The following is a 24,647-nucleotide window of genomic DNA, read 5'->3' on the forward strand; positions in this document are numbered from 1 at the left end:
AATCCATTCCCTTTCAACCACTGGAACCAGACTGGGGCAGGTTGGCAGGGGAGCTGGTGGGGGCATTCTCTTCTTCCTGGGAAGGTTCTTTTTCCACTTCAGAAATGGAAAGGAAAGAGGGATTGCCAGGCACTGGCAGAGAGGAAAGGCTTTTACAGATATCAGGGACCACTTTGTTAAGATGGCTTCAACCACATCTCTGACAGCCAGTAGAGAAGCATTTGTAGGAGAGGGAAGTGCAGAGAGGAGGAAGAGGAGTGAGAGAAGCGCCTTGGCCCATCCTGGGTCTCTCTCTAAGTTTCAGCCTCACTTATCTTTATTTCCAGAACCTCGAGAGGTAAAAGGCTCCCAGGACCTGCCTGAGAAGGAGATGAAGGGAGAAGAGGGAGAAAGGGAGGAGAAGAAAGCAGAGAGGAGAAAAGGAGGAAGGGGAAGAAGAGGGGAAGGAGAAACTGAGGATATATAAGAAAGCAGGGAGGAGAAGGAAGAATGGAGGAAGGAGAAGGAGGAAGAGGAAGAAGAGGAGGAGGAGGAAGGGGAGGAAGGAGAACACAAGGAAGAGAAGGAAGAGAGGAGAAGAGGGGCCAGGTTCTGTGGCTCATGCCTGTAATCCCAATATTTTGGGAGGGGAAGTGGGTGGATCACCTGAGGTCAGGAGTTCGAGACCAGCCTGGCCAACATGGTGAAAACCCATCTCTACTAAAAATGCAAAAATTAGCCAGGGGTGGTTGTGCGCCCCTGTAATTTCAGCTACTTGGGAGGCTGAGGTGGGAGAATTGCTTGAACTCAGAAGGCAGAGGCTGCAGTGAGCCAAGATTATGCCACTCCAGCCTGGGCAACCATCTCAAAAAAAAAAAAAAAAGGAAAAAGGAGGAGGAGATGAAGGAGGAGGAATAGAAAGAAGAGAAGAAAGAGAAAATAGAAGAGGAAGGGAAGGATGAGGAAGAGAAGGGATAAAGGAAGAGGAGGAGGAGAGGAAGGAAGAAGAAGGGAGGGAGGAGGCCCACTCAGCAGGAGGCCTGGGAGAAGTCTGCTTATTATTACTGTTGTATCTTTACTAATGTTATTCTTGTCCAGCTCTTAAGAGCTGGAATCCAATGCACACTATTCTGTTTTTCTGGGGAAAATGAAAACATCAAGCAAGAAAACAACTTGATTTCCTTTTCTGGTTCCTATTCAGGTTTGGGCAGATTATTTCAAGGTCACCCCAGAAGAATGCCACTTCTTAAAAGAAAAGAATAATAATAAAAGGTTTAGGGAGTAGAAAGAAGGTGCTCTTTTTCCAGGGTGCCTCTTGGAAACGGAGCGCTGATGAATTCCAGCCTCGGAAACCTGGAAGGAGCCTCCAGAGTCCTTTGTTCCTGGATGTTCAGTTTTGCTCCCCACCCCCACGCCCACCCCCTCCTCTCTGGTTATCGAACATTTGAAGACTGAATAATTCCATTTGTTGATGTCTTTGGCCTCTTCCAGCAGTGCTGAGCAGGCCGGAGCTTCTGAAAATGCAAAAAGGCCCCCAATGAAATCAAAACCCCTGGTTTTCAAGGTGGATTTTTCACCCTTTAAAGGAATATTTATTGGGTAATCGCTTTCAAAAACTGTTCATGACACAGGGATCTGAAATAAAGAGCGTCCTCTCCCTTGGGCTGGGTGAAGAGGCTGTCAACCACTTGGGTGCAGGGAGGAGGGAGCCCCTTTGTGGCCTGTCTTGGGAGGGAGCAGCCAGAGACAGGCCAAGTTTCCCCAGCTGAACTCAACCTGGGGTCTTGCTTCTGTATCTTGGGCCTATTTATTTCCGTCCCATTTCAGTTGGGTTTGGAAGATGCCACTTGGGAATTCGGGAAGAAGAATTCCTATTAGCCTTGTTGCTGCCCTTAAGAAAAGGGAAGAGGAGAAATGCAGAGATTTCAGACCAGACAGCTGAGCTGGAGATGGAGACAACCATCCAAGCCAGACCACACTGGGATGGGAATGATTCCTGGGGTACCAGGGGGCTGGGCTGGGCCCGGAAATGCACCCCCAGACCAAGTAGAGAAGGAGGCTCCCTTCCCCAAGGTCTTTAGCCAACCTCATCTGGACCAGAGGATCTTCCCAGGGATTCAGGTCTGAGTTACAGCCGAGAGAGCAGTGGAGGCCCATACATACCTCAGGAAACCATGGAGATGTGGGGGGCGGTGACAAGACAGACAGTCCCAGAGAAAAGCCGCTGGGGTGAAGCCAGAAAGGCAAGGAGGAAAAGAGAAAGACCAAAAGAACAAAACAGATGGAGGAGACCATAAGACAGACTAAGGGGGACAGAGGGGCAGACAGGAAAAGTGTGTGAGTGAGAGAGAAAGAGGGTGAAAGAGGGTGAGGACAGAGAGGGACAGAAAGAGGGATCAAGGGCTAAAGGGAAACTTTCTGGAAGGAGTCCAGCCCAGCCCATACAATCCAAAGCCCCTCACAGCCTTCCAGCAGCAACTGGAGGTCTTGGGACTTGATGAAGTCTGCATGGGGGTGACTTTTTTTTAGGGGGTATGCAAAGGGAAACAAGAGGAGGGAAAGCTGCTCTCCCCAACCCCCAGCCACAGTTCCCAGGTGAACCCTCCTTTCTCCTGCTGGATGTGAAATCGCCATTTCACCCCGCCACACTCCTTAATTGTTGCAAAAATCATTTGTGAAATTGGTCTCCAACAGGCAAGAACGGCCACGCTCATTCCAATAGACAACCCCCCCCACAACCCTTCCCCCTGCAGGGGCCCACAGAATCCCCGAGCTGCAGAAACACCGGGGGTGTCACGACTGTACCCGCCTCTGTGAGTCTTTTGCGGGGAGGGTGAGGGACCACACTGTGGACGAGGTGGCCCCAGTGCAGGACTCCTGAGGCTCTGAGGGTCCCTGGCTGCAGAGGTGTCCAGCTGTTCACTCCCCACTCGGCTCAAGACGCTTTGAGAGCACCAGCCAGGAGAGACAGAGCCTCCCACTCTCGGTACGCCCTGGAGGTCTTTTCTCACTCCAGAATTGACCTAAACACACACTCACACATTCCTGACCCATGTTTACAGCCATACCAAGGCAGCATGGAGGTGACCTCAAAGCAGAAATACAGACATGGACCCTCACTTAGAAAGACAGACTTACTCAAACTGACCCCAAACAGACCTACACACAAAACCCACCTGCATCTTAACACACAGACCCAGGCACAGGCCTCTCCTCACACACAAGCACCCTGGCCCATTTCATAAACATGTGGAAAAAGTGTCTGGAAATCTTCCAAGCAAAGAGGACAACTAGTGATGAATGAATTGATGAATATGTAAGATACCTAATATATATGCATGTGTGTGCATATGAGCATATCATACAAATACATATACATATATATATACACACATAAAGAATATATACCCACCTACGGAGGTCAAAGTAGGCCAGGTCCCCAGCAAGGCTGGTGATGTAAGGGGGTTGACATCTTCCCTGGGCACACATGCTATGCTATGGCTTAAAGCTTGATCTCCCCCAATCTCTCCTGGGGAAGGGCCCCATAATTTGGGCCAGGCAAACCACCCTGGTGTCCCCCTTCCAATTCTAAAGCTACTTGGTATCTTCCTTCTCAATCAGAGACAGTATGAGTTTAACAAGTTTTCAGCAGGGCCCCCATTCCCAGAAGTCCCCCCAAAAATCTGATGAGCCCCTTGTGTTAGAACAGTGGGGAGAGGAGGGAGATCTGTCACAGGCTAAGAGGGGCAAAGGTCACAGGTGAGGCAAAGGGGAGGGATGAGGACACCCTGGGGCCAGCCAGCGGTGAGCGCCCCAGGCTAAGACAAGGCTGACCCCACTGCCCTGCCAGGAGAGGGCCGGCAGGGGGCAAGTTTGAGGGCTGGGTTCATTTTATTGTATTTTGCTTCCAGCGTGGGGCCAGAGACACTCTTTCCCCCAGGAGACAAAAGGCCTGTAGTTGTGGCGTCCTGCCCCGCTGGGAGGGCGTTTCGCCCCCAGGACTGTGTCCGGAGGTTGAGGCTACTGGTCACCCTGGCTTCAGAGAGCAAAGAATTCAGGAACCTCTGATCACCCCACCCCAATTCCCGATCATTTAATTAGGATGTCCCCCCAAACCTACCAGAAAGGAGCTCCGAGTTGATGAGCTCAGAAGTCTTGACCGGCTCCCTCCCTCCCAGCTCCCACCTTTTTGGACTCCCAAGTCCTCATACAGGCACCACTTCCCTGTAAACCCAACTACCTGCTGGAAAGGAGTTCTGGGCCTGGCCTTGGGGACGGAGAAGGGCGGCGGCGGCTGGAGGTGTCTGTACCGGGTGGGGCTGGAAGGGGAGGAAGAGACCGGTCCCTAACACTTGGCAAACCCACTTTTCCAAGCCTCGGAACCAGATAGGGTTACTGGGGGCTTCTCAGAGTGGCGGGGAGGGAGAGTAAGAACCGAACACCGGGGCTCTGACAGTATCACACCGAAAAAGTAAGAATTCCTCCCTTCAAGTCACCCCAGGCCGGTTCCTGGGGAGCCTCACTGGAGGAATTTCAGAGGGTGTAAGACGAGGGAGAGAACGAGAAATACAGCGGATTCCGCCCCTGGGAGGCCAGAGAAAAGGCGAGACTCCAGAGAGGCTCCTGGCCAGAGGCAGACATTCCCTTAGAGCCGGGACGCCAAGAGCGGCCGTGGGCGACCTGGGGGCCGGGGACTCGGCGGATCCGGCCCATTCATCAAAGGAAGGCACTGGGACAAAGTTGGCCCCCTCCTCTTCTCCCCCAGCCCCCAACTCGCCAGGATCTCCTCCCTCTGTTTTCACGGCGGTTCAAATTCTCCCCCAAAACGAGGTCGAGCCGGGGATTAGAAACGAGGGAAAGAAATATTCGTTGGCGATTTCTTTTCGTTATTGGTCCTCTGCTCCTTTGCGCCCTGGCCCCCTTCCCTCCTCATGAATAAAAGAAAAGTCCGAACCTATCAGATCGTGTTCACTGCCTCCTCCTCCTCCTCCTCCTCCTCCTCCTCCTCCTCCTCCTCCTCCCCTTCCTCGTACTTCGGTGAACACTTTTGCACAACTTACCCAGCTGATCACTCGCGCCCCCTCGCTTTTCCATTTCTCTTCCCCCAACCTCGTCACCCCGGGTCGCCCCCTCCAGCCCCGAAACCCGAGAAGGCTCCTTCTTCCAACCGTCCCCGGGTCTCCTAGGGGGCGGGAGTGTGAAAGCTGGTGTGGAGGGAGAAGCGAGTGTGGTCCGGAGAAAGAAGGCGTGGAGAAGAGGGAGGGAGTGAGAGCGAGAGAATAAATATATAAATAAATACGAGAACGAAATCCACTCCGCAGTCTCCCGGCTCGGAAACTTTGGCCCCGAGCGCGAGAGCGCGGCGCTTGCCACTCGGAGGCTGGCGGCCCCTATTCCGGCCGCGTCCCCCCGGGTCCCCTCCGCTGCCGGGCTTCGTCTCCTGGTTTTGCCGCGCCCTTCAGCCCGCACAACTTCTGGCAGAGCCCAGCCGGCAGAGGCGGACTTGGGGCTGGAGTGTTTGTTTGTTTGAACTTCCTTGTCGTCGCCACCTTCCCTCCCCCCAACCTCCGCCCCCCACCTCACCCCCCTCCCCAGCTTCTGGACGGGTTTGACTGCAGCCAGGGGTGGGGGGTGGGGGTAGGGAGTGTGTGCAGAGGGGAGGGAGAAGAGGTTAAAAAAAAGAAGACGAAGAAGACGGAAAGAAAGAGATCGCAGCAGGGGTGAAGGGAGCGGACGGGAAGCGATTTTTGCCGACTTTGGATTCGTCCCCGGCGTGCGCAAGAATGGCGGCCCTTCCCGGCACCGTACCGAGAATGATGCGGCCAGCTCCGGGGCAGAACTACCCCCGCACGGGATTCCCTTTGGAAGGTAAGAGCGCCCAGGCTGTCCTCTCTGCGACTCCACCGCGCGAAACTCGGGGTCCTTGGAGAGGCTGCGTTCTCCAGAGTGTGGTGGCGGCCCCGGCGGTAGCAGAGGGATCCCGTTCTCTTCTGGGTCCCATCCGGGCGCGGAACCCAGGAAGTTTCTGGGACCCATTCTTGTCCGCTTCTGCGTGAGTTTCACTGACCGGCGGCCTTCGCTTCACAGGTCCCGAGCTACCGGCCTTTACCCGCAGGGCTGAACTTCTGGTAGATTTGGACTCCTAGTAAATTTCAGGTCCTGGCGAATTTCAGCTCTTTTCATTATTTCCACACGCTTCTTCCCTGACAGTTTCTCAGCTCTCCGGGCTCGCTGGCTGCCGGCTTTCTGCTCTTGTTTTGAATTATTTTTTCTACCCTCGGGATTGGTCTTCCAGTCCCTTTTATTTAGAACCACCTACCGTGGGTGATACTTTATGTACCTCAACTACCAAGCCTACCCCTTTCAGCCAAAGCCACATTCAATCACTCCTGCTTTTCCGTCTGGACGCAAACTAATTGGAAATAATAATTAGTAACGATTTTCCCCCTAAAACTTTTTACTGGGGCTTGCGCGCTCTGGAAATCTCCCGGGAAAGAACCTCCAAACGGCGAGGTTTAGAGAACCTCAAAACTGCGAGAGGGGCACGGCAAAGTCCAAACGAGGGGAAGGAGTTGATTTTTTTACGCGTCCTTCCAAAACCTCCAGCGCCCGCTCGGGGAGAGCGGAGAGGAAGGGCGGCGGCAAACAGGGTCCCCGGCTGGAGAAAAGGCTGGGATCGCACCGGCGGAGAGACCCGCTCCTGTGATTTTGTTCTGTTTTCTTTTTAAACTAATGGAGGGCCTCAACCTGTCACTGACGGATCATTTGGCTTCTGGGGGTAGGTATCCTAGGGTGTCACGGAGGAGTCGTTAGAAAATATGTGCGACTTCTTTTTTTTTTTAATTACTCTTCTTGTAATCATTAGAGTCCCTGGCGCGTGAGGAAGGGGAGAGAAGGCAGGGAGGGGGTGGGCGGGCTGGCAGCCTGCGATCCGGGAGGAGCTCCCCTGGGCAGCGAGACGGCGCTGGGTCCCTGAATTAGACAGAGGCGAAGAGAGCGGCTCCGTGATCAAGTACGCGCAGGCAGCCACGCAGGCGGGAGAGCGCGCAAACCCGGGGATTTGCAGTGCCACTCTCCTGTAGCGAATGCAAGTAAAACAGGCGGCTGAGGACGCGCGGCGGATTAGAACAATATTTGCCCAACATGACGCAGAATACTGAGGAGAGCCGAGTGCCGGTCGCTAAAGAGGCTCTTGAATATAAAGTTGGGCGCTCGAGAGCTCTTGAGCGCTAATGGCATATCCCGCCACGGAGACCGAGTGACTCTGACTTTGCGACGCACGATTTCTGATTAAATCCGAGGGTGGCTTCAGACACCTACTTTTACAAAGAGAGGTGGGGGAACCGGGAAAGCGAGGGAGGGGGCGGTGGGAACGGCCCAGCAGCGGAGACTCTTCTCACCTCCTCCCTTTCAATTACAAGTCGGCTCCCTCCACTCCTGCGGCTGTGAAATCGTTCTAATCTTCCACATCTCCGCAGCCGCTGAGTCCCCAAATTGGGGGGATCGAGGCCGGATTAGTGCGCTGGGTGTCCCCCCAACCTTCTGTGAGGAAATTGTGTAGACTTTGCATTAAGGTGACCAGGGCGTTCTCCCCTCCCCAGCACATACCGGGGATGACTGTCTTCCCGGTTCCCTAAGTCACCACCACCTGGGGACTGTGGCCCATCAGCCTACCAGCCTCACAGAGCCTACAGGGACGGTTTATGGATTTGTGTGGCCAATTGAACTATTTTATTTAGGAGCTTTGGGGCAGTGGAGTGGGTCCTACAATTGTCCGAAAACGAAATTAGGACTTCGAGGGTGGTTAGAAGCAAGGGGAGTCACCCAAGGGAAAGCCAGGTACCCTCGGAGGCAGCAGCCAACAGCATATGTCACCAGTCCCTCGGCTGTCTCAGCTGTTCCCTGAGACAGTTCCGCTGCTCCAGCCAGAGCTGTAAATGTAGTAATCAAACAGCCCTTTCCAGACTCCAGCAAAATGGGATCATTCCTGACTATCAGGAGTGTGGAACTGACCAGATGAGCCACCATCACACCAGTTATTGGCCTCTTTGAGACGCTGGCAGGCCTGCAGCCCACACTCTTCAGCCTAAGAGACAGAGAGTCATTGGTCCCAAGATCTCTAAGGCTCTACCAGCCTTGCAGCTCTGCTGTCTCACCTGTCTCCCTCTGCTTCTTAGCAGCATTCAAATCCCCCAGCTGTGTCCTCACCCCTCATAGTGTGGCAGGAGTTGGGGGGCACAGCATCTGGGGAGACTCTTGCAGCTGTGACTTGTCTCTCCATCTCTGCAGATTTCCTAGATTATGGCAGTTGTTTCTCCAACTACCTACCTACCAAAGCCCCAGTATGAGGACCACCAGGATCGCTGTCTGGGGCCTTGGGGTTCAAACGGACAAAACTGGAGTCAGGGGGTACACTCAGTGTCTGCCCTCCGTCCTCACCCTGTGCCTCTCTCCTGCATCTCCTCTCCCTTCTCCAGTGTCCACCCCGCTTGGCCAAGGCCGGGTCAATCAGCTGGGAGGGGTCTTCATCAACGGGCGACCCTTGCCTAACCACATCCGCCACAAGATAGTGGAGATGGCCCACCATGGCATCCGGCCCTGTGTCATCTCCCGCCAGCTGCGTGTCTCCCACGGCTGCGTCTCCAAGATTCTCTGTCGATACCAGGAGACCGGGTCCATCCGGCCTGGGGCCATCGGCGGCAGCAAGCCCAGAGTGAGTGTCTTTGCCACAGAGGCTGGCAGCTGGCCTCTCATGGTCGGGGGATCCTGATTGTGGCCCCTCTTACTACCTTGTGTCATCCAGTGTCACTAGGTTGTAGGAAAGTAGAGCTGGAGGGTGTCTCCTACTCCCAGATATCCTCCCTTTTGTTTTCCTATTATTTGAATTTCTCAGGGATGGGGCTAAGTGAGGTCTGGGTTGTCCTAGACATTGAGGCCAATGAGCCATTCCTGGGCTGTCCCCACATTTGCACATTTGCCTCAGTCCCCATCCAATCCCCCATCACCTAACAAGACCAGAAGACATCTTCTCTCAGTCTTCCCTGAGATAATGAGGGGGACCCTGGGGGTCCTAATTAGAGGTTTTTATTGCCTATCCCTGTCTCACCCCCACCCCCTGCCACCCTGCCAGGCCCCCAACTGCCTTCCTGGGATCCAGGAACCAGTTTCTTGAAAGGATAAAGCCAATCTCTTGGAGGGTAGGGGGACACTTGGTAACCAGAACCACCAGCCTGGTTTGGGGCTCGTAAGAGGTGATATTAAAAGTATTTCCCTCCCCCCACCCCATCTTTCCACTTCCACTCCACCACCTCCACCTCTGAAGCAGGTGGCGACTCCAGATGTGGAGAAAAAGATCGAGGAGTACAAGAGGGAAAACCCAGGCATGTTCAGCTGGGAGATCCGGGACCGGCTGCTGAAGGATGGGCACTGTGACCGAAGCACTGTGCCCTCAGGTGAGAAGGCAGCTGAGCCAGCAGACCTGGCTGGGAGTGTTGCTAGGGCTCTGATGTGGAGGGCTGGAGGTGGGAGAGAGAGGAGGGGAGGTGATGGTTGACAGGGAACTTACTGAGAAATTGGGAGGAAATGAGATGGGAAAGGCAAAGAGAGTTAAGACAGGGGAGTAAATAAAAACAGAATGCAATAAGATAAAAAGAAAAGAAGAGGGAAAGAAAAAAGTTAAGAAAGAGAGGGAAGAAAAGGAAGGATGAAAGGGAGGAGGAAGAAAGGTAGGCAGACAGGCAGGCAGGCAGGAATGGACAAAAAGTCAACCTAGAAAGTTGGATGATAAGAGCTCCCCTGGAGCTTTCTTGGAGAAGTGGCTTTAATAGATGGGTCTGTCCTAAGAGAGTGGATGCCCACTGGCTTCCCTGGACCGCTGTCCAGAGTCATCATTTCTGGTCTGTTGCCACCACCAGCCATTTGGGTCCCACATTTGGAGGTCCCAAACCATACTGCCTGTGAGAGAGAAAGTGACCTGGGGGGTGTGTGTGTGTGCGCGCGCGCGCGTGTGCTTGCCTTCAGGCATGCAGGGCCAGGATGCACACCTAAGTGTGGGGGTGGCAGCAGGGGCTGGAGAGACTCCAGGGAGGTCCTGGGATCTCTCAGGGGTGTGGGTGGAAGTGCACCTAGCTAGGGCAGGTGACAGTGTAAGGCACAATTGCGTGCAAGCATCTGCATAGGAATGCAGTCTAGCCACCCTATGAGTGCCCCGGTGTGAGCCAGACTTCCCCAAGTGAGTGCCCGTTATGGAAGCCTGTGTTTGGAAGAGGGATGAATGGATATCTATAAGGAAGCCGGGGGCTTCCTGACTTTCTCCCAGGGGCCCAGGCCACCGCTCGCTCCTCTGCCCCAACAACTTATACTCGCTCTTTTGCCTTTGAATTTCTGAGGTTTAGTGAGTTCGATTAGCCGCGTGCTCAGAATCAAGTTCGGGAAGAAAGAGGAGGAGGATGAGGCAGACAAGAAGGAGGACGACGGCGAGAAGAAGGCCAAACACAGCATCGACGGCATCTTGGGCGATAAAGGTAGGGGACTCCGGGGCTGCGAGGCCCCAGCCCGGGTTTTCCCACACTCAGGTGTGCGGGCCGGAGGTTCGTTCGCGCCGCCGGAGCAGGAGACTAGAACTCCAGCGGGAGAACTCTCAGGCTGCGAGGCAGCCGGGAGCCCCTCAGGCTTTGCCGACAGTGCCCCTTCGGTGCGCACCCCGGATGCGGGCTGGATGTGGAGCCCGCGCCTTCTTTGAGCGGCAGAGACGGGGCGCGGACTGCTTGTGCGTCCCGGTAGAGCCCGGCTGCGGGGCTGGGCGCCGTTCGCCGCAAACCGTGCCACCGCCGTGCGCGCCGGGTCTACCCTAGTACTGCGGGAAGTGTGTCCTCCAGGGCTGGTGTTTTGGCTGCTACTCCCGGTGTCGATCAATTATTTATAGGAAACGTGGGAAATGGAGGCAGGGGGAGGGGGTGCAGGGCGGGGAGCGAGGAAGGAGGAGCCGGCCCGAGGCTCCCTAAATGAATTTGTTAACCAGACTCGCACACGCTCTCTAAACGGTCCCTTGAAACCCCGCCTGACAGTTGACTGACCGCTGCAATCAATAAAAATTAGCCAGGGCCGCCGCCTGACTCTCAGCCCCGCGTTGCCAGGGCGGACTGGGTGATAGAGGGTGCGTTCCACTTTGGCGTGCGCCGGCGGGGCTGGAAGTGGAGGCCAAGTTCCCAGCTGCCCAGGGTCGGAGGATCCTAGTGGGGGAGAGACTGAGGCTGCACACACCCTCTCCCCATTCTTAGCGCGGCCTCTGCGGACAAGCTGGAGTCTGAGCCCAGCGCCTCGCCTTATCTCCGGATCAGCTAAGGAAGGCATTTAGTTATCTAGCGCCCGCAAACCCGGGGAAGGGGATTGTGCTTTTGTTTCTTGACGGGAGGAAGTTTTGAGAGAAGAAAGGGAAAGTTCTTCCTCACTACCCTCTCCCCCTCCTCATCGCCCTTAGTTCCCCTCCTAGTTCTCTTTGAGACTTGGTAAGTGGACGTTAAGGGGCGATCGGGAAAGAAACAGAAATGGAAGACCCAGAGTCACAAAGACTGACAGTTAAAAGAAAAGGCCCCAAACACTCGCGCGGGGAGGCGGCAAGCTGAGGCAATCGGAAAGACAGTGGCCATTGGAACCCGCAGATCCACGGCTTTGGAAAAAGTGGCGAGTGCTCTGGAACCTGAAAGCTTACAAAGAGCCTGTGTGGTTCCAGGCTCCTCCCTCCAGAGTCTTCTCCCAGCACCCCTCTCCTCGCGTCCCAAGCACTCCCAGCCCAGGTCTCTCTCCAGTTCTCAGCAGACCCTCCCAAACTTGAAGATGAACTTCACAGACAAAGCCGGCTTACTAAGACAACTCCTATCTTCGCCCAGCCCCCACAGGCCTGGTCCGGTGAGGAAGGATGGGGGCCGGGCGGTCCCTTGTGAGAGCGGCCCAGAGCGAAAGGAAAGCCGGGCCCCTAGTGCTGCGGCTGTCCCGCCCGGGACAAAAGGGCGAAGGAAGAAAGGGACCGAGAGAGCTGTACCGGGTGCCCCGCTGTGCGGGGCCTGCCGCGGGGCCTCGGGTCTGCAGCGGGAGGCAGCCCGGCAACGCCAGGCCTCTGACCCTGGACACCTGCTGGGGGACCCAGTCCTAATTTCAGTTCCTATTGGAAGGAGACTAGATGGACTTTTTGTGGGCTGAGAAGGGGGAGGGGTACATAGAACTTGAATAATCTTTCCTGGACAAATAATCTCCCCCGCACAAAACACAGCTCTTCTGAGAGTTATCCCAGGGAGAAGCAGACTAGTTTGGTTTTCTTTGGAGAAACTTCAGGTATGTTTTCACACAGGGAGTGTATCCAGTTCAATTTGTGAGGAAGCACAAATAGGTAAATTTCCTCTGAGAAAAAAGGGAAGGGAAGGGAAGGAAGAGGATGGAAAGATGGTGCAGTCTGGAGGATTCCTTTGCTCATCACTTCGCTGGAGAGAGGTTTTCCCTGCAGCAGAACCAGGAAGCACCGCATCTCCAAGGGTTTAAAGAGAAGCCTGTGCCAGATGGGGGAGGCTGAGTTCACAGGTGCTGAGTCTAGAGGAGCTGAAGAAATGAAATGATCTCATGCAGTGAGCCTGGTGTCCAGGAAGTCCTGCAGTCTTTGCGTGACGGTGGGTGCATTGGGTGCGGTAATTGTGCACTGGACGGCAGTGTAAGCATAAGCATCTCTTGGTGTGACTGTTCACCCACGGGCCTTTGGATCTGAATGCTGGGGGCGTTTAGATGAGTGTGAATGAACAATATGATGGTGCAGATGAGAGAGGGCTATCTAGCCATCTGTGAGCAAATTGTATCCATTGCCTATTTGAGTTCCTGGGCAGGTCAGCAGGCCCTCCTGTGAACCCTTCATCTCTCTCCCAGGCCCCAGACATCAGTTTCATGGCCAAGTTAAAGGTGACAAGACCTTCCAACCTCCACCTGAGTCTTCCAGGTAGGGAGAGGCAGAGATGCCCCATGGGCAGAGAAGGGGGAGTTGTGCACACCCGCAAGTTTGTTTTCGATTCTTGCTCTTAAAAAAATGCTTTCTCTGGGGGAGTTGCCCCTCTCATGGCAGGGAGCCGCCAAAGAAGGGGTTTAAGAGCTCTCCTCTTTAAGCACTAAAGAGAGATCCCTCCCTGAGTCCGTTTTTTCCTATCGTCCGCTTGGCATTTAATAATGTTAAGACTTATTAGAGCTGGTAATGAAAACTGGGACTGCTGAATAGAAAACTGTGTTGGAGAGGGGTGTAATAGCTTCCAGGCATGGTAAGAAACTATTTATCCGCAATCAGTTCTCACTCTCAGAGTTTGAAGCACAAACGTTAAGTTGAAGGGTTTTAAAGCAGATTAAATTGAGCTTTTATTTCTGTGCACTTTCATCTCTGAACAGCTCACTCCTGCTCCCCTTGGGCTGATATTCATGAGGCTGTTCGTCTCTCTCTCTCTCTCTCTCTCTCTCTCTCTCTCTCTCTCTCTCTCTCTCTCTCATCCTTGTTAAGACTGACTTATTAGGATTGTTGGTTATGAGCATTCTCAGACCGCTGCCGATAGGTGCCTGCCCCAGCCAAGCTCAGCTCACCTGCAGAGGGAAGTGGACAGTTCCTTGCCTCCATGCACTTAGACTCCCTCCTCTTCACCCCTTTCTCCAAGGATCAGGAGAGAGACAGGGCAGGGACCCAACAGGGAGTGGATCTGAGGAGGGAAGAGAAAGGAAAAGATTTTCACAGAATCTGAGCTCAGAGAGATTCTTGTGGGGAATATGATAGGGGTTTGCAATGGCTCAAACCATTCCTCAGTGGGAGCTGAGGGAGTGAGTGTCAAAAAAATAAGCAATAATATAAACAACAATAATAGCAGTGACAGACAATAAGAACACAGAAGCCCCATGCATCTGACAGTGCACCAGTTTAAGCCAAAGCTGACCGGTTGGGACCAGGGGCTCCACTTTGGTCTCTAAGATGGAAAGACCAAGGAGGTTACAATTAATATGAAATACATGGGAAAGTTACAAGATCGGAATAAAAGTAGTAGTAGTGGCGGCAGCCTTTTTCTCTGGGTGGGGAGAGGGGAATCCTAGAGGTGTCGAAGTCCAGCTGGAGAATCTGCACACTTCCTGGGTGTGAAAGACCGTCTGAGCTGGGGAGAGGGTTGGCGAGGAGGGTGTGTGAGGCAGATGTGTTTCACTTCGCATTTTTGCTTTATTTATTTTTAAGGCAGGGAACTTACAGGTGTGGAGTGGGAAATGACGGGAAGGATCGGAAAGGAGGGGAGAGCCCGGAGTGTCGGTTTTAGACACTTGTAAAAGGAGGTGGGAAACAATTTAATTTGGCAGCGGCGATAGCTGCTAATGCGGTTTTCGGTCGTTTGCTACACTGGAGGAAGCTGTTTTGATTGTGTGTACAAGGACCTGCCAAATTTAATTAGGCTCCGGGGGAGCGAGTGAATAGGGGAAGGGGGGCATGGCTCCCCTCCGCCACACCATTTTTTCGACTTCACACCTGGAAGGGACATTGTTTATGGGATCTTCGAGAACCGAGAAGGGGAGGGGGCGGAGAGGGACGGGAGACTCGGAAAAGGGGGCGAGGGAGGGGACGGTGATAGTCCATTTATCACGAAACAATCTGCATTGATTTAAACCAACAAGTTCCCTCCTCTGTAAATGTGTGTTTAGAGAAAGGTAATTGACACTCCACCAAATCAAAGGATTACCCCGGGTTGGCAATCTAATCAAACAGAGTCCAGGCGGGATTTGAAGCTGTTCAGAGTGGGATCAGCTTCGCATAATGGGGGCTCGGAGGAAGATGGGAGGGTGTCAGGCAATTCCCGGCTTTAGGCAGCGCTAGGAGGAGGATATCCAGCGCGACCAGAGGGAGAGAGGGAGGGGGCGCAGGAGGGGCTCACCCGGTCGGGGGCTGGAGGGGGGGATGGGGCGAGCGGAGAGGGGCGTGCGGAGCTGGGAACCTCCTTGAGGAGGGGGCTCCCGGCGAGGGGTCGAGCCCACACTGGGCTGACAAGGCTCCCCTTTTCTTCCCTCCACCTCCCCAACCGAAGAAGAGAGAGAGGGAGGCGGGAGCGGAGACTTACGAGGAACAACAATGAGAAGATAACTATTACAAAGGCAAACACTGGCGCTCGCGCGCTTGCAGCCCCAGAACCCGCGGTAAATAAACAAAGTCTGCAAACTGTTTGCCAGATAAACTCGTGCCTAAATCGAGTGTGACGGGCAAGGAGAGAAGAGACAGAAGGAGATAAGGTTGGAGGGGGAATGAACGAGCATAATCTAATAGAAGACATTTAGAAAACAAACTTTAAACAAGGGAGAACAGGCGAGCGGAGGGCAATTATCCGCCCCGGAGAGCGGGGGAAGCCGTCTGAGAGCTTGGAAGGGGTGGAAACGGGGGGGGGACTGGGAGCCGCGGAAGAGCTGAGTATGTGGGGGGGTGCCTTTGGGACTCCATGGGAAACCAAGCGGGGGTCCCCAGGGAGCGCAAGAAAAGGGGCTCGATTCCCGGATTGAGGTTCCCGCGCTCAGCCGGTCTTGGAACGCAGGCACGTCTAAACCGGGCAGGGTCCCCTGCTGCGAGGGCGTGCGGGTTTTGTGTTCCCCTCGGGGCACGCACCGCCACACACCGGCTGTTTCGAGGCGTTTGTACCTAAAAGACTAGTGTGCACGGCGCAGCGGTTAAAGGAATTAGATATTTACCAGTTTGAAATAAGCCTGGCTAAGAAGAAGAGAGAAGAGAGAGAGACATTGAAAAGATGGGGCTGGGGGAAGACTTCAAACGAATTCATCATTTGGAATGGTGGAGGAGAGATTTACCAGACAGTATTGGGAAGTTATTTAGATATTAATAACACATTTTCCTGAGGCGCGACCACGGCAGCCATCTGCGCTGCTCTCGGAGCTATTTGGCTGGGTAAAATATGGGCGTCTCAAATGTTGGGGAGAGATAACGCAATCAGGCTAACCCTGGTCCTAAGACTGCATCGCAGCGTTAAACCCGGATTAACCTCCCCCCAACTCCCGCGGCCCCCTCCCCTTTCACAGCTTTCCAAATTTTCAGTGGAATTTACATGGAAGGATTTAAAAGCACATATAACAGTAGCCTTAAAGCAGTAAGGTGATTATTTGGGTGTTTTTTTTTTTAAGAATGTCTTTCTGAAAATGATAGTTGTTTCACGTTACATTATATATAAATAATATTATATAAAAACATTTTTATATAAGAAAAGAGGGCTGAGCAAATGATATTTATTTCCAGGTTACCTCTTTGGAGTTTCTATTTGCCATCATTTTATCATCAACAAAGTTGATGAGGCTTCTGTTTGTACTGCGGGTCAAGAGCGCCTAAGGATATAAACATGTAATGTACAAGGTCCTGGCCGTGGCCCTGGAAGCTCATAGTCTAAGACTAGACACAAGTCACACCCCAGAAAAGACAATACCTGGGTGAGGGAAGGGTTCCTGCACAGAGGAGAGACCCCCAAAGGAAGGTTCTCCAGAGGCTTTGGGGCCTTGAAGGCCATGACTAAGGGGGGGGCACATTCCAGAAATTCCAGAAAAATAGCTCTTCTCTCACTCCCATTGCAGACTAAAGAGGTAATTAGGAAACTCAGGATGAGGGTCAGAGGCGCTTGGAAGATTGGAATGCCCCCCTCGGTTTTTGCTGTCCCGGGCCTTCCCTCTTCTTTTCCCCTTCCCCCAACTCTGGCTGAAAGAGGAAAAGGTGGAAATGGGGTCAGCGCTTTCTGACCTGCTCTGGAGCAATTGGCCCCGGCTGGGGTGGGCAGGAGGAGGGAGGGAACTTGCCTTCCCAAATCGAATCAAGGCAGAACGGTGACCTAAGGGGGAAACTTCGCCAATAGTAGATAGATCTCTCCAAAACTTCAAACGGAGTGGGGTGGGGGCGAGGTGAGGCAGAGAAGGAGTCCAGAGAGAGCGCAGGGGGAACTACCAGCTTGTGAATGGGGAGGGGCCTGGAGAAGGAAGAGACGGGGTCGAGGGCAAAGGGGAGGCGGGGGCCAAAGGAAGGGGTGTGGGGAAGGGGGTGGAAGGGAGGGGGGTCGGCTGCACTTGGAACTTCAACCCCCTGGGAGAGGAAAAGCGTCTGCCGGTCGCTGTAGCCTCGGGAGGGGTGAGGGGAAGTTGTGTGCGCCCCAAGTCCAGCTCCGAAGAGGCCCCGAGGGCATTCCAGGGCGCCTTGGACACGCGTGCCTGGCCCCTGGTTGGGCAGCCGAGCTGAGCCAGGGTGGATTGTGAGGGGCACTGGGACCGCCGCGGGGCTCTGTGCGTCTGCTGCCGGCGAATTGTCCGATTTTCCCTGTCTGCGGGTCAGCGAATGGACCTTTCCGTGGCTTAGTTGCCCTGGTCACGGAGGTGCGATGGGCCTGAGCTCCGGTGGAGACCAAGGGAGGGGTGGGGAGACCCAGCAGAGACAGAGCCACAGAGGAGAAGAGAGCTAGAAAATTCAGAGAGAGAAAGGCTGAGCGCAGCTGAAGAGAATCGTGCGTACTGTTTGAGGACGCTGGACGACGTGGAGGGGCCGAGGGAGGCGCCGAGCTCCAGGAAGAAAGACAAAGAGATGCAGAGTCACCGAGAGGCTGGCCCTGGGACAGGCGGATCAGGAGAACCAGCAGGACCCAGAGACAGCCGGCGGGAGAGCACTCGCGGAGAGGGCGAGCGCGCAGAGCCGGGCGGCGGCGAGGGGAAAGCGGGAGGCGGGAGAGCCGCGGCCGCCCTTTTGATCCTCCGCGGCTTCCCCTAATCAGAAGCGCTTTCGGTGACACTGGCACAAAGGCAGTTCATCATATTACAGCTAGTCCCAGCGGCTCGCTGCGATCCTGCCGCTTAATTAGAGGCGAGCGAGCTGGGCAGGCAGGGCGGGAGGGCGGCCGACCCCAGGCGGGGCCGGGGCTCCGCGCTCCAACCCGGGCTCTGGGCAGGGGCCAGCCCGCGTGCCCGGCAGTGTTGGGACGTGGAGCGAGGGGGAGGCGGGGAACCGTATTCAGAGCGTAGCTAAATTTACAGGCCGTCCCGGGCTGCACTGCCTGGAGAGTGAAGCTCGCCGTCTTCCAGTTTAGCCGCCGCCCCTTCTAAGTTCGCGCCCTCGGGAAGGGATGGCGCTCGGGCCACTGTCCCCGCTTCCAGGCTGCGAACGCTGCGTACTGGAGGGCGAGTCAGAGGGAGGTAACCCAGAGCGAGCTGAAGACTCAGTGCAGCTCCGGGTCCAGGTCGCACCCACCAGCCCCGCGCGGCTGTGTTCTATTCCCTCCTCCCGCCGCCTTGCTCTCCATCTGAACCCCGGTGTGGGAGGCTGGAGCAATCTGAGAGGGGCGAAGTGCATCATGGTCGTGGTCGAGGTTCTAGTGTCCATCCTGCCCGCAACTCACTTGCGATGTCACCTTAGACAACCCACTCAACCTCTCTGTGCCTCAGTTTCCTTCCATGAAGAAAGAGAATTAGCTAAGACAAATGTTGTTATCCTTGTAGGGGATCCTGGATCCCTTTAAGAATAAGCTAAAACCGAAAAAATAATTTTTAAAACCTTGCCGTTTACATACTTACATACTTTTTCACACAGGCAGAATTTTTCATCTAGTATAAAGGAGTCTTTGGGCCCCTAGAGGCCACACCCCATTCAGAACCTCTCAGCTGCTGCTTCCTGATGACTCCGGTATTCTCCAGGGAGCTTCTGATTCCGGGATGGGAAGCCCAAAATGAGGAGAGGGGGAGGAGGGGCACTGAGACTCTGCCCTTGGTCTGGTCCTTGCTGCTTCCTCCCCTCTGCAAAACAGAGTGGAGAGCATCTCCCCCACCTCATTTGGTTATTGGAAGGGTCCTTTCTGAAGCGTTTATATGCTGAACCTCTATCACCCAAAAGAGAAATTTTCCTCTGGGGTGTATGTGTGTGAATGTCTTCATTCATTCTGCAAAATTTTGTTGAGCAACTATTAGGTGCCAGGCATTGTGTTAAGTGCCTGGGACTCCTCGAAGGCACTTAACACTCAAGAAGGTCCCTGCCCTCATGGAGTTCTGAGTCCGGTAGTGGAGACAGGAAATAAACAAGCCCACAAATAAACAGATGTGTCTCGTGTATGCGTCTGTTGTGTGTTTACCTGTATACACGTGTCTCGCATATGTGTTGTGTGTTTACTTGGATATCCTTGTGGGCTTCCGTCTTTGCAGGGCTGCCTTGTGTCTGGGTGTCTGTGAATGGTGTGTGTGTGTGTGTGTGTGTGCACACGCGTGCGCGCACCCACGACAGCAGAGTGCGGGGCTGAGGCTGAATTTGGCAGGCAGCCTCCAAGGTGACTTCTGGAGTGGCCCGAGTCCTCGGCAGACTGGGCCTGGCTTCACCACAGGTTCCAGGGAGAGTCGGAGGGAGGAGCGGCTGGGCTGCCGAGCCTCTGGCCTTCACTGCACTCTTTGTCTGACACCAAGAAAAGACTGAAGATCAAAGAGGCCCCCCACTTCCCCGTCAGGACAGAAAAAGGGGTGAGGTGGCAGAGGCAATAAGTAGCTCAGAAAACTACACCCTAAACTTTTCTGGGTCCTTTCCATGGGGCCCAGACCCTACAGAACCCCACCCAAGTGGGTGAGTGGGCGGCCAGTGCTGGGTTCCCTACAGTCCCAAGCCTCAGCGAGGGTGACAGGTGGGAAGGGACAGCTACAGCTGCTGGCTACAGTTCAGGCCGTGGTCTTTAGGTGACTGGAGAAGGTGGAGAGAGAGCAACGTTCAGAAGTTTTGTGACATGTGTGTGTTTGTGCAGTGTGTTCTGTACACTTTTTCAGGGAGATTGTGGGTCTGGATCAAGCCTCCTGGTTTCCTGAAAACTTGTCTTAAAGTCTGCTCTGGCTTATCCTGGGCTGCAGACTTGGGAGTTGGAAGGGGTCAGAAGAAGTCCCAAAAAAGCTTCTGGAACGTCTTATTCCCAGTGGAAGGCTGCAGAAGTGCCTGTATCTCCCACACTTTCTGGTTACCACAAACCTAACTCGCGAAGCTGGTTTCTAAGACGCCTGGCAAGTCGCTTTCCAGCCCTCCCGTGATTCTCACCCTGATGCTCTCCTTCCCTCCCGGATTTCTTGAGTTCGAATTCACCTTTCCGAGGGTCTAAAAATACAGTAGAAAAAGAAACTCCAATAGGGCGGTATACCCCTTCCTCCATTCTCTTCCTTCCCACTGCCTGTAAATGCCAAAATTCAAAATGCCCACCCCTCCCACCTTTTTGATGGGTGAAGATTCTAAGTGATTGCAGAATCCCAGCATTTCTGGGATTTGTTGGAGGTCCTCGGAGTGAACCCTAAGAAAAGAGGCCTTGGCACTTTCTTTAATAAATGGGGCTGAACCTCCCCTTCTCCAGGGATCAAATTGAATTTTGGTTGGGACTTTTTCTCCAGTGGCCTGGTGGCCCATAAGGGGACACGGAGAGGTTCACCCAGAGCTGCGTGTTAAAAGCGATTACTGCTGTAAATGGCCCCCTTTGCATCTATCCCCGATTTCCCAAAGACCCGTTCTTTTCCGTCTCAGCGGTACCTGAGCCTCAGTTTCCCTATCTGATTAGTGAGGATAAAAGCCGTTCCTGGCCTCCGCAGGCAGCAGAAAATTGGGGCCGGCAAAGCGGTTTGGAAACTGGTCGGCGGGTGCAGGCGGGGAGAGGGTAGGAGGCGCCTCCTAGGAGTTCGTCCTCCTCTCGGGGCCGCCCCCTCCCCGCCGCCCCTTCGGCGCAGTCCCCGCTCGCGCCTCAATGGCCACTTTAGAAATACAAACAACTTTAGAAATAAAGTAACCAAACCCTCGAAAGGGGCTTTGAAGGGGCGAATGCCTGGTGGCGCTTTACTATGGTGTGGGCCAGGCCCCGGCCTAATCCCGCTTTCATTTCCACCGACGGCCGCGGGGGAAGCGCTCCTGGCCTCCCAGCCCCTCAGGAGGCTGATTAGGCCACAAAGAGCCCCCATTATCCCGAGAAGAAAACCGGGGGGCGGCGCGGGGCGGCGCGGCGAGGGGGGAGCGGCCCTCCCGCGCCCGGGCTATTGACTTAGTGGATGAAGTCAAGAGCGGGCACGCTGGGAGCCCGGGGGTGGGGTGGGGGGAAGGGCTGGGGCCGGGGCGGGGATCCGGGAGGTGCGGTGGGGGGAGGGCTGGGGCCGGGGTGGGGGGGGGGCCGGGAGGAGCGGCCGCGCGGGAAGGGGCGGGGGACGGAACAAAACCCGACTCACAAAACCCACAACAAAACCGAGCTCCAGGCGAGGGGAAGCCGGGCCCTGGTGGAGGGGCTGGTCTGCTGAGCTTGGCTGGGTCAGCTGCCCGCGCCGGTCAGCGGAGGGGAAGGAGTCAGAGGACCTGGGCCCCGCTGCCCCTGACGCCTGGGCTGGGTCGCTTACTTGGGACGGGGTGGTGGAGGAAAGGAGAAAGTTGCATCCGTTGGAGAATCCGTCGCTAAGTGCTACGTGGCTTGGGCACCCGGTTCTCTCTTCCTCCTCTGTGACCTTGAGGAGCTGGGTACAGCGGTCTCCAAAAGTCACCCCGCTGTGGCGACCTGAGAGTCTGTGATCACAGCTTTAGAGGATGCTGAATTGGGGGCCGGGCAGAGGGGAAGGAGGCAGGGGACTGAAGGAGAAAGAGGAGGACCCTGGGTTCTGAATGATCTGGGTAGCTTTGGTGAAGCATTCTGAGTGCCTAGGTGTCCTCTTCTGAGAAATGGGTTCATAGACACAACCTCAAGGTAGGCTAGGAAGCATAAATGGCAGAATTACATAAAGTACAGGGCCAATGGGAGGCTGGAGAAATGTCAGCCCCGATCCTCTCCTGCCCCCTCATTTCCTCCAAGGCTTGTTTTAGTCACTCCCCTGTGACTTGAGAAGTAATAGAGGCCTTGAAAGAAATGGGCTGTAAATCTATATGTGATCACCAAATGCGGGCGTGGGTGGGTGGGGGCAGATGCTCAGCCAGGTGCAAATAAATAGTATCCCAACTGATGGACGGTTCTAGCAGGAGAAATAGCCTGTGCTGTGGGTAGCTCCTCAATCAACAGAAGGCCAAGAGAAGAACGTAGAAACAGAGACAGTTCCTGGAGCCCAGCAGACACTGCTCTGTGTGTGGGGGGGACTTCCCTACCCTTATGGCTCCTGTCCCCAAAGACAGAGGCCGGGCAGCCTTCAGGGACAGGGTAGGGAGGTGGGGGTGAGTGCTCTGGATTGAGGAGATGGTGAAAACATCCTCCACGTTTAAAGGAGGCAGGTGAGGGTATGTGACACAGGCTCCCACCTAACTGGCCCCCAGTCACCTCCCCTCCCCAACCAGAGCTGTTTTCCCCACCCCCCAGCCATCTCCCAGAAACACGCCCTGACTCCAAGGATTTGAAAATTCTTTGAAAAGTGAAGGCCACTTCACTCTTCATCCATTCACTCTACTACTTTTTTTTTTAACCTGGGTCTTGCTCTGTCACCCAGTCTGGAATGCAGCGGTGTGATCACGGCTCAGTGTAGTCTCAACCTCCCACCTCTCAGATTCTCCTGCCTCTGCCTCCCGAGTAGCTGGGACTACAGGCACACGCCACCACACCCAGCTAGTTTTTATATCTTTTTGTAGAATCCGAATTTTGCCATGTTGCTCAGGCTAGTCTGGAACTCTTGGGCTCAAGCAATCCTCCCACCTTGGCCTTCCAAAGTGCTGGGATTATAGACATGAGCCACCATGCCCAGCCATTCCACTGCAATTTGTCAAGCCCCTAGGTTGTGTGGGCTGTGCTGGGGAGGATACCCCTACTCTCAGTCCAGACTCATCAAAAGCTAAGTTAAAGGGTTAGGATTTATTCCAAGGGCAGCAGGTAGCTGTGGAGGATATTTCAGTAGGGAGTGATGGACTCACCGAGCAGAGAATGTACCAAAAGGTGTGGAGATACTAGATAAGAGGTCAAGGCTGTGGGAAAGGAACAGAGAAGTACAGAGGGGCTGGAGAGCAAAAGATACCAAAAGAGATGGTTAGGAGAGGGCTGCCCCAGCTGGAGACAGAAGAGGAGGAAAGCAGCCCATTCCCAGACTCCCCTGCTGATGCCCAGGGTTCCTGAGCCCATGACTGGCTGCTAGGTTCTTTCAAGGGAACTTGGAATTCCTCTGCAGGCTGAGCTTACAAAGGGTAGAGTGAGACTCAAACAGGCCTTAGAGGTCATCTGGCCATTTTTACAGATGGGAAAACTAAAGTCCAGAGGGAGTGATACGAATGAGGCCAGAGGAAGGAAAGGCCACTGGTCCGCTGGCAGTTGTGTGCTGGTACAGGAGCCTAATAAACTGGTAAAAGCCTTGCCCTCAGGAATTAAGAAGGCAGGAATACAGACAACCACAGGAAATGTGGCCTTTCCCCAGCCCAGCAGTTCATCACCCTTTGTGTTTTATGTGACACATGCTTTAAAGTTCTAATTCACAGAGGGGGAGACTGAGGCACAGAGACTTGATTACCCAAAGGAAGTAAGGGGAAGAGGGTGCCCTCCCCACAGGCTCCGCAGGACCCTGATGCCTTTGCCCTAAGAGCAGCAATCCAGCTCTCCTTCTTACCCCATCTGGACAATTGCAGCCCCCAGCCCCCTTCCCAGTTCTTCTTAAACCCCAGATTTTCAGGTCCAGGGGAGACTGTGGTTCAAGCCAGTGCCACTCTCCACCACCCCACTACCACCCACACTCCCAGCACCCATAAGCACCCACTGGGATCTTCAGCCCTGCTAGAGGCCACAAACCTGGCCTGCTGAAGGGTTGGTCTGTTTACCGTCTTGGGAACAGTCCTTTCAACAGCAAGTGAAAATTAAGCCCAGAGGAAAAAGAGTCACAGATTGTGGTTAGGGTTGGAATTCAGATCCTCATGTGAGTGGCCCCATGCAGAGGCCCTCGCCTGAGCACTAACTGTTGTGTCATTCTGGAAGAGTCACTTCGTATCTCTGGCCCCTGGTCCTTTTGTCTGAACAATGGCAAGGCAGGATCCGCCTAGTGGTTTTCAAACTGTATTCTATGGAGACTTGGGATTCTCAGCCTCTGGGGTGATCCTTTGAGCTGTAGTATTTCTGGCGTGTGTGCTGTGGAGGGGAAGCAGTAAAAAACCAGCCTTGTTCCCCTTGGAGAGAGGAAACTCCAGGGAGGCAGAACTTTGTTTTGGGAAGAGCAAGGACCACTTCCCATCCAAGGCTGCTCTAGAGGAGGGTGAGGGGAAGAAGCTCTGTGTACTCCTGGAATCAGAGCCCTCAGGCTGTGGTTATTGGTCTTCAGAGATAAGGTGATAACTGCTTCTCTGGTGACAAATGATTATCCTCTTCTATTCCTCTGATTAGGGAACTTTCTCCCCGGGCTGGGAGGTCTCTTTGGAAGAAGGGCAGGGCTGGTCAAGAGACACTGATGTCTGCCTCTTCAGTCCCTGTGCTGCCCAGCTTGCTGTGTGACCAGGAAGCAGTTACACTCTCTGTGCTTCATTTTGGGGTCTGGTGGGGCAGCTGGTTGCAATGCCATCCTTGGACGGTGCTGGAAGGAGGATTCAAGGCAGCTTGTGGGGGATGGGGGAGCAGGAGGGCAGAGGGCTGTGCCCCAGAGTCACCCAGGTGCTTCTGCAAGACACACACACCTGGCCACTTTCTTGATTTGGGACATCTGAGCACAGTGGC

At 54.4% G+C, this 24,647-nt stretch overlaps 1 protein-coding gene across 1 annotated transcript in view; it reads left to right on the forward strand.

Moving 5' to 3' along the window:
* The first annotated feature begins 5,296 nt into the window (after positions 1–5,296).
* PAX7 (paired box 7) overlaps positions 5,297–24,647 on the forward strand; it is a 112,839-nt gene continuing 93,488 nt past the window's right edge. Inside the window, exons 1-4 of the mRNA XM_009000509.5 lie at positions 5,297–5,847; positions 8,457–8,692; positions 9,302–9,431; positions 10,374–10,502. Coding sequence (XP_008998757.1) covers positions 5,763–5,847; positions 8,457–8,692; positions 9,302–9,431; positions 10,374–10,502 — 580 coding nt within the window. The 5' untranslated portion in view covers positions 5,297–5,762. The remainder of the gene's footprint in view (positions 5,848–8,456; positions 8,693–9,301; positions 9,432–10,373; positions 10,503–24,647) is intronic.

This window comes from Callithrix jacchus, chromosome 7 (assembly GCF_049354715.1).
Source record: "Callithrix jacchus isolate 240 chromosome 7, calJac240_pri, whole genome shotgun sequence".
NCBI classification, from domain to species: domain Eukaryota; kingdom Metazoa; phylum Chordata; class Mammalia; order Primates; family Cebidae; genus Callithrix; species Callithrix jacchus.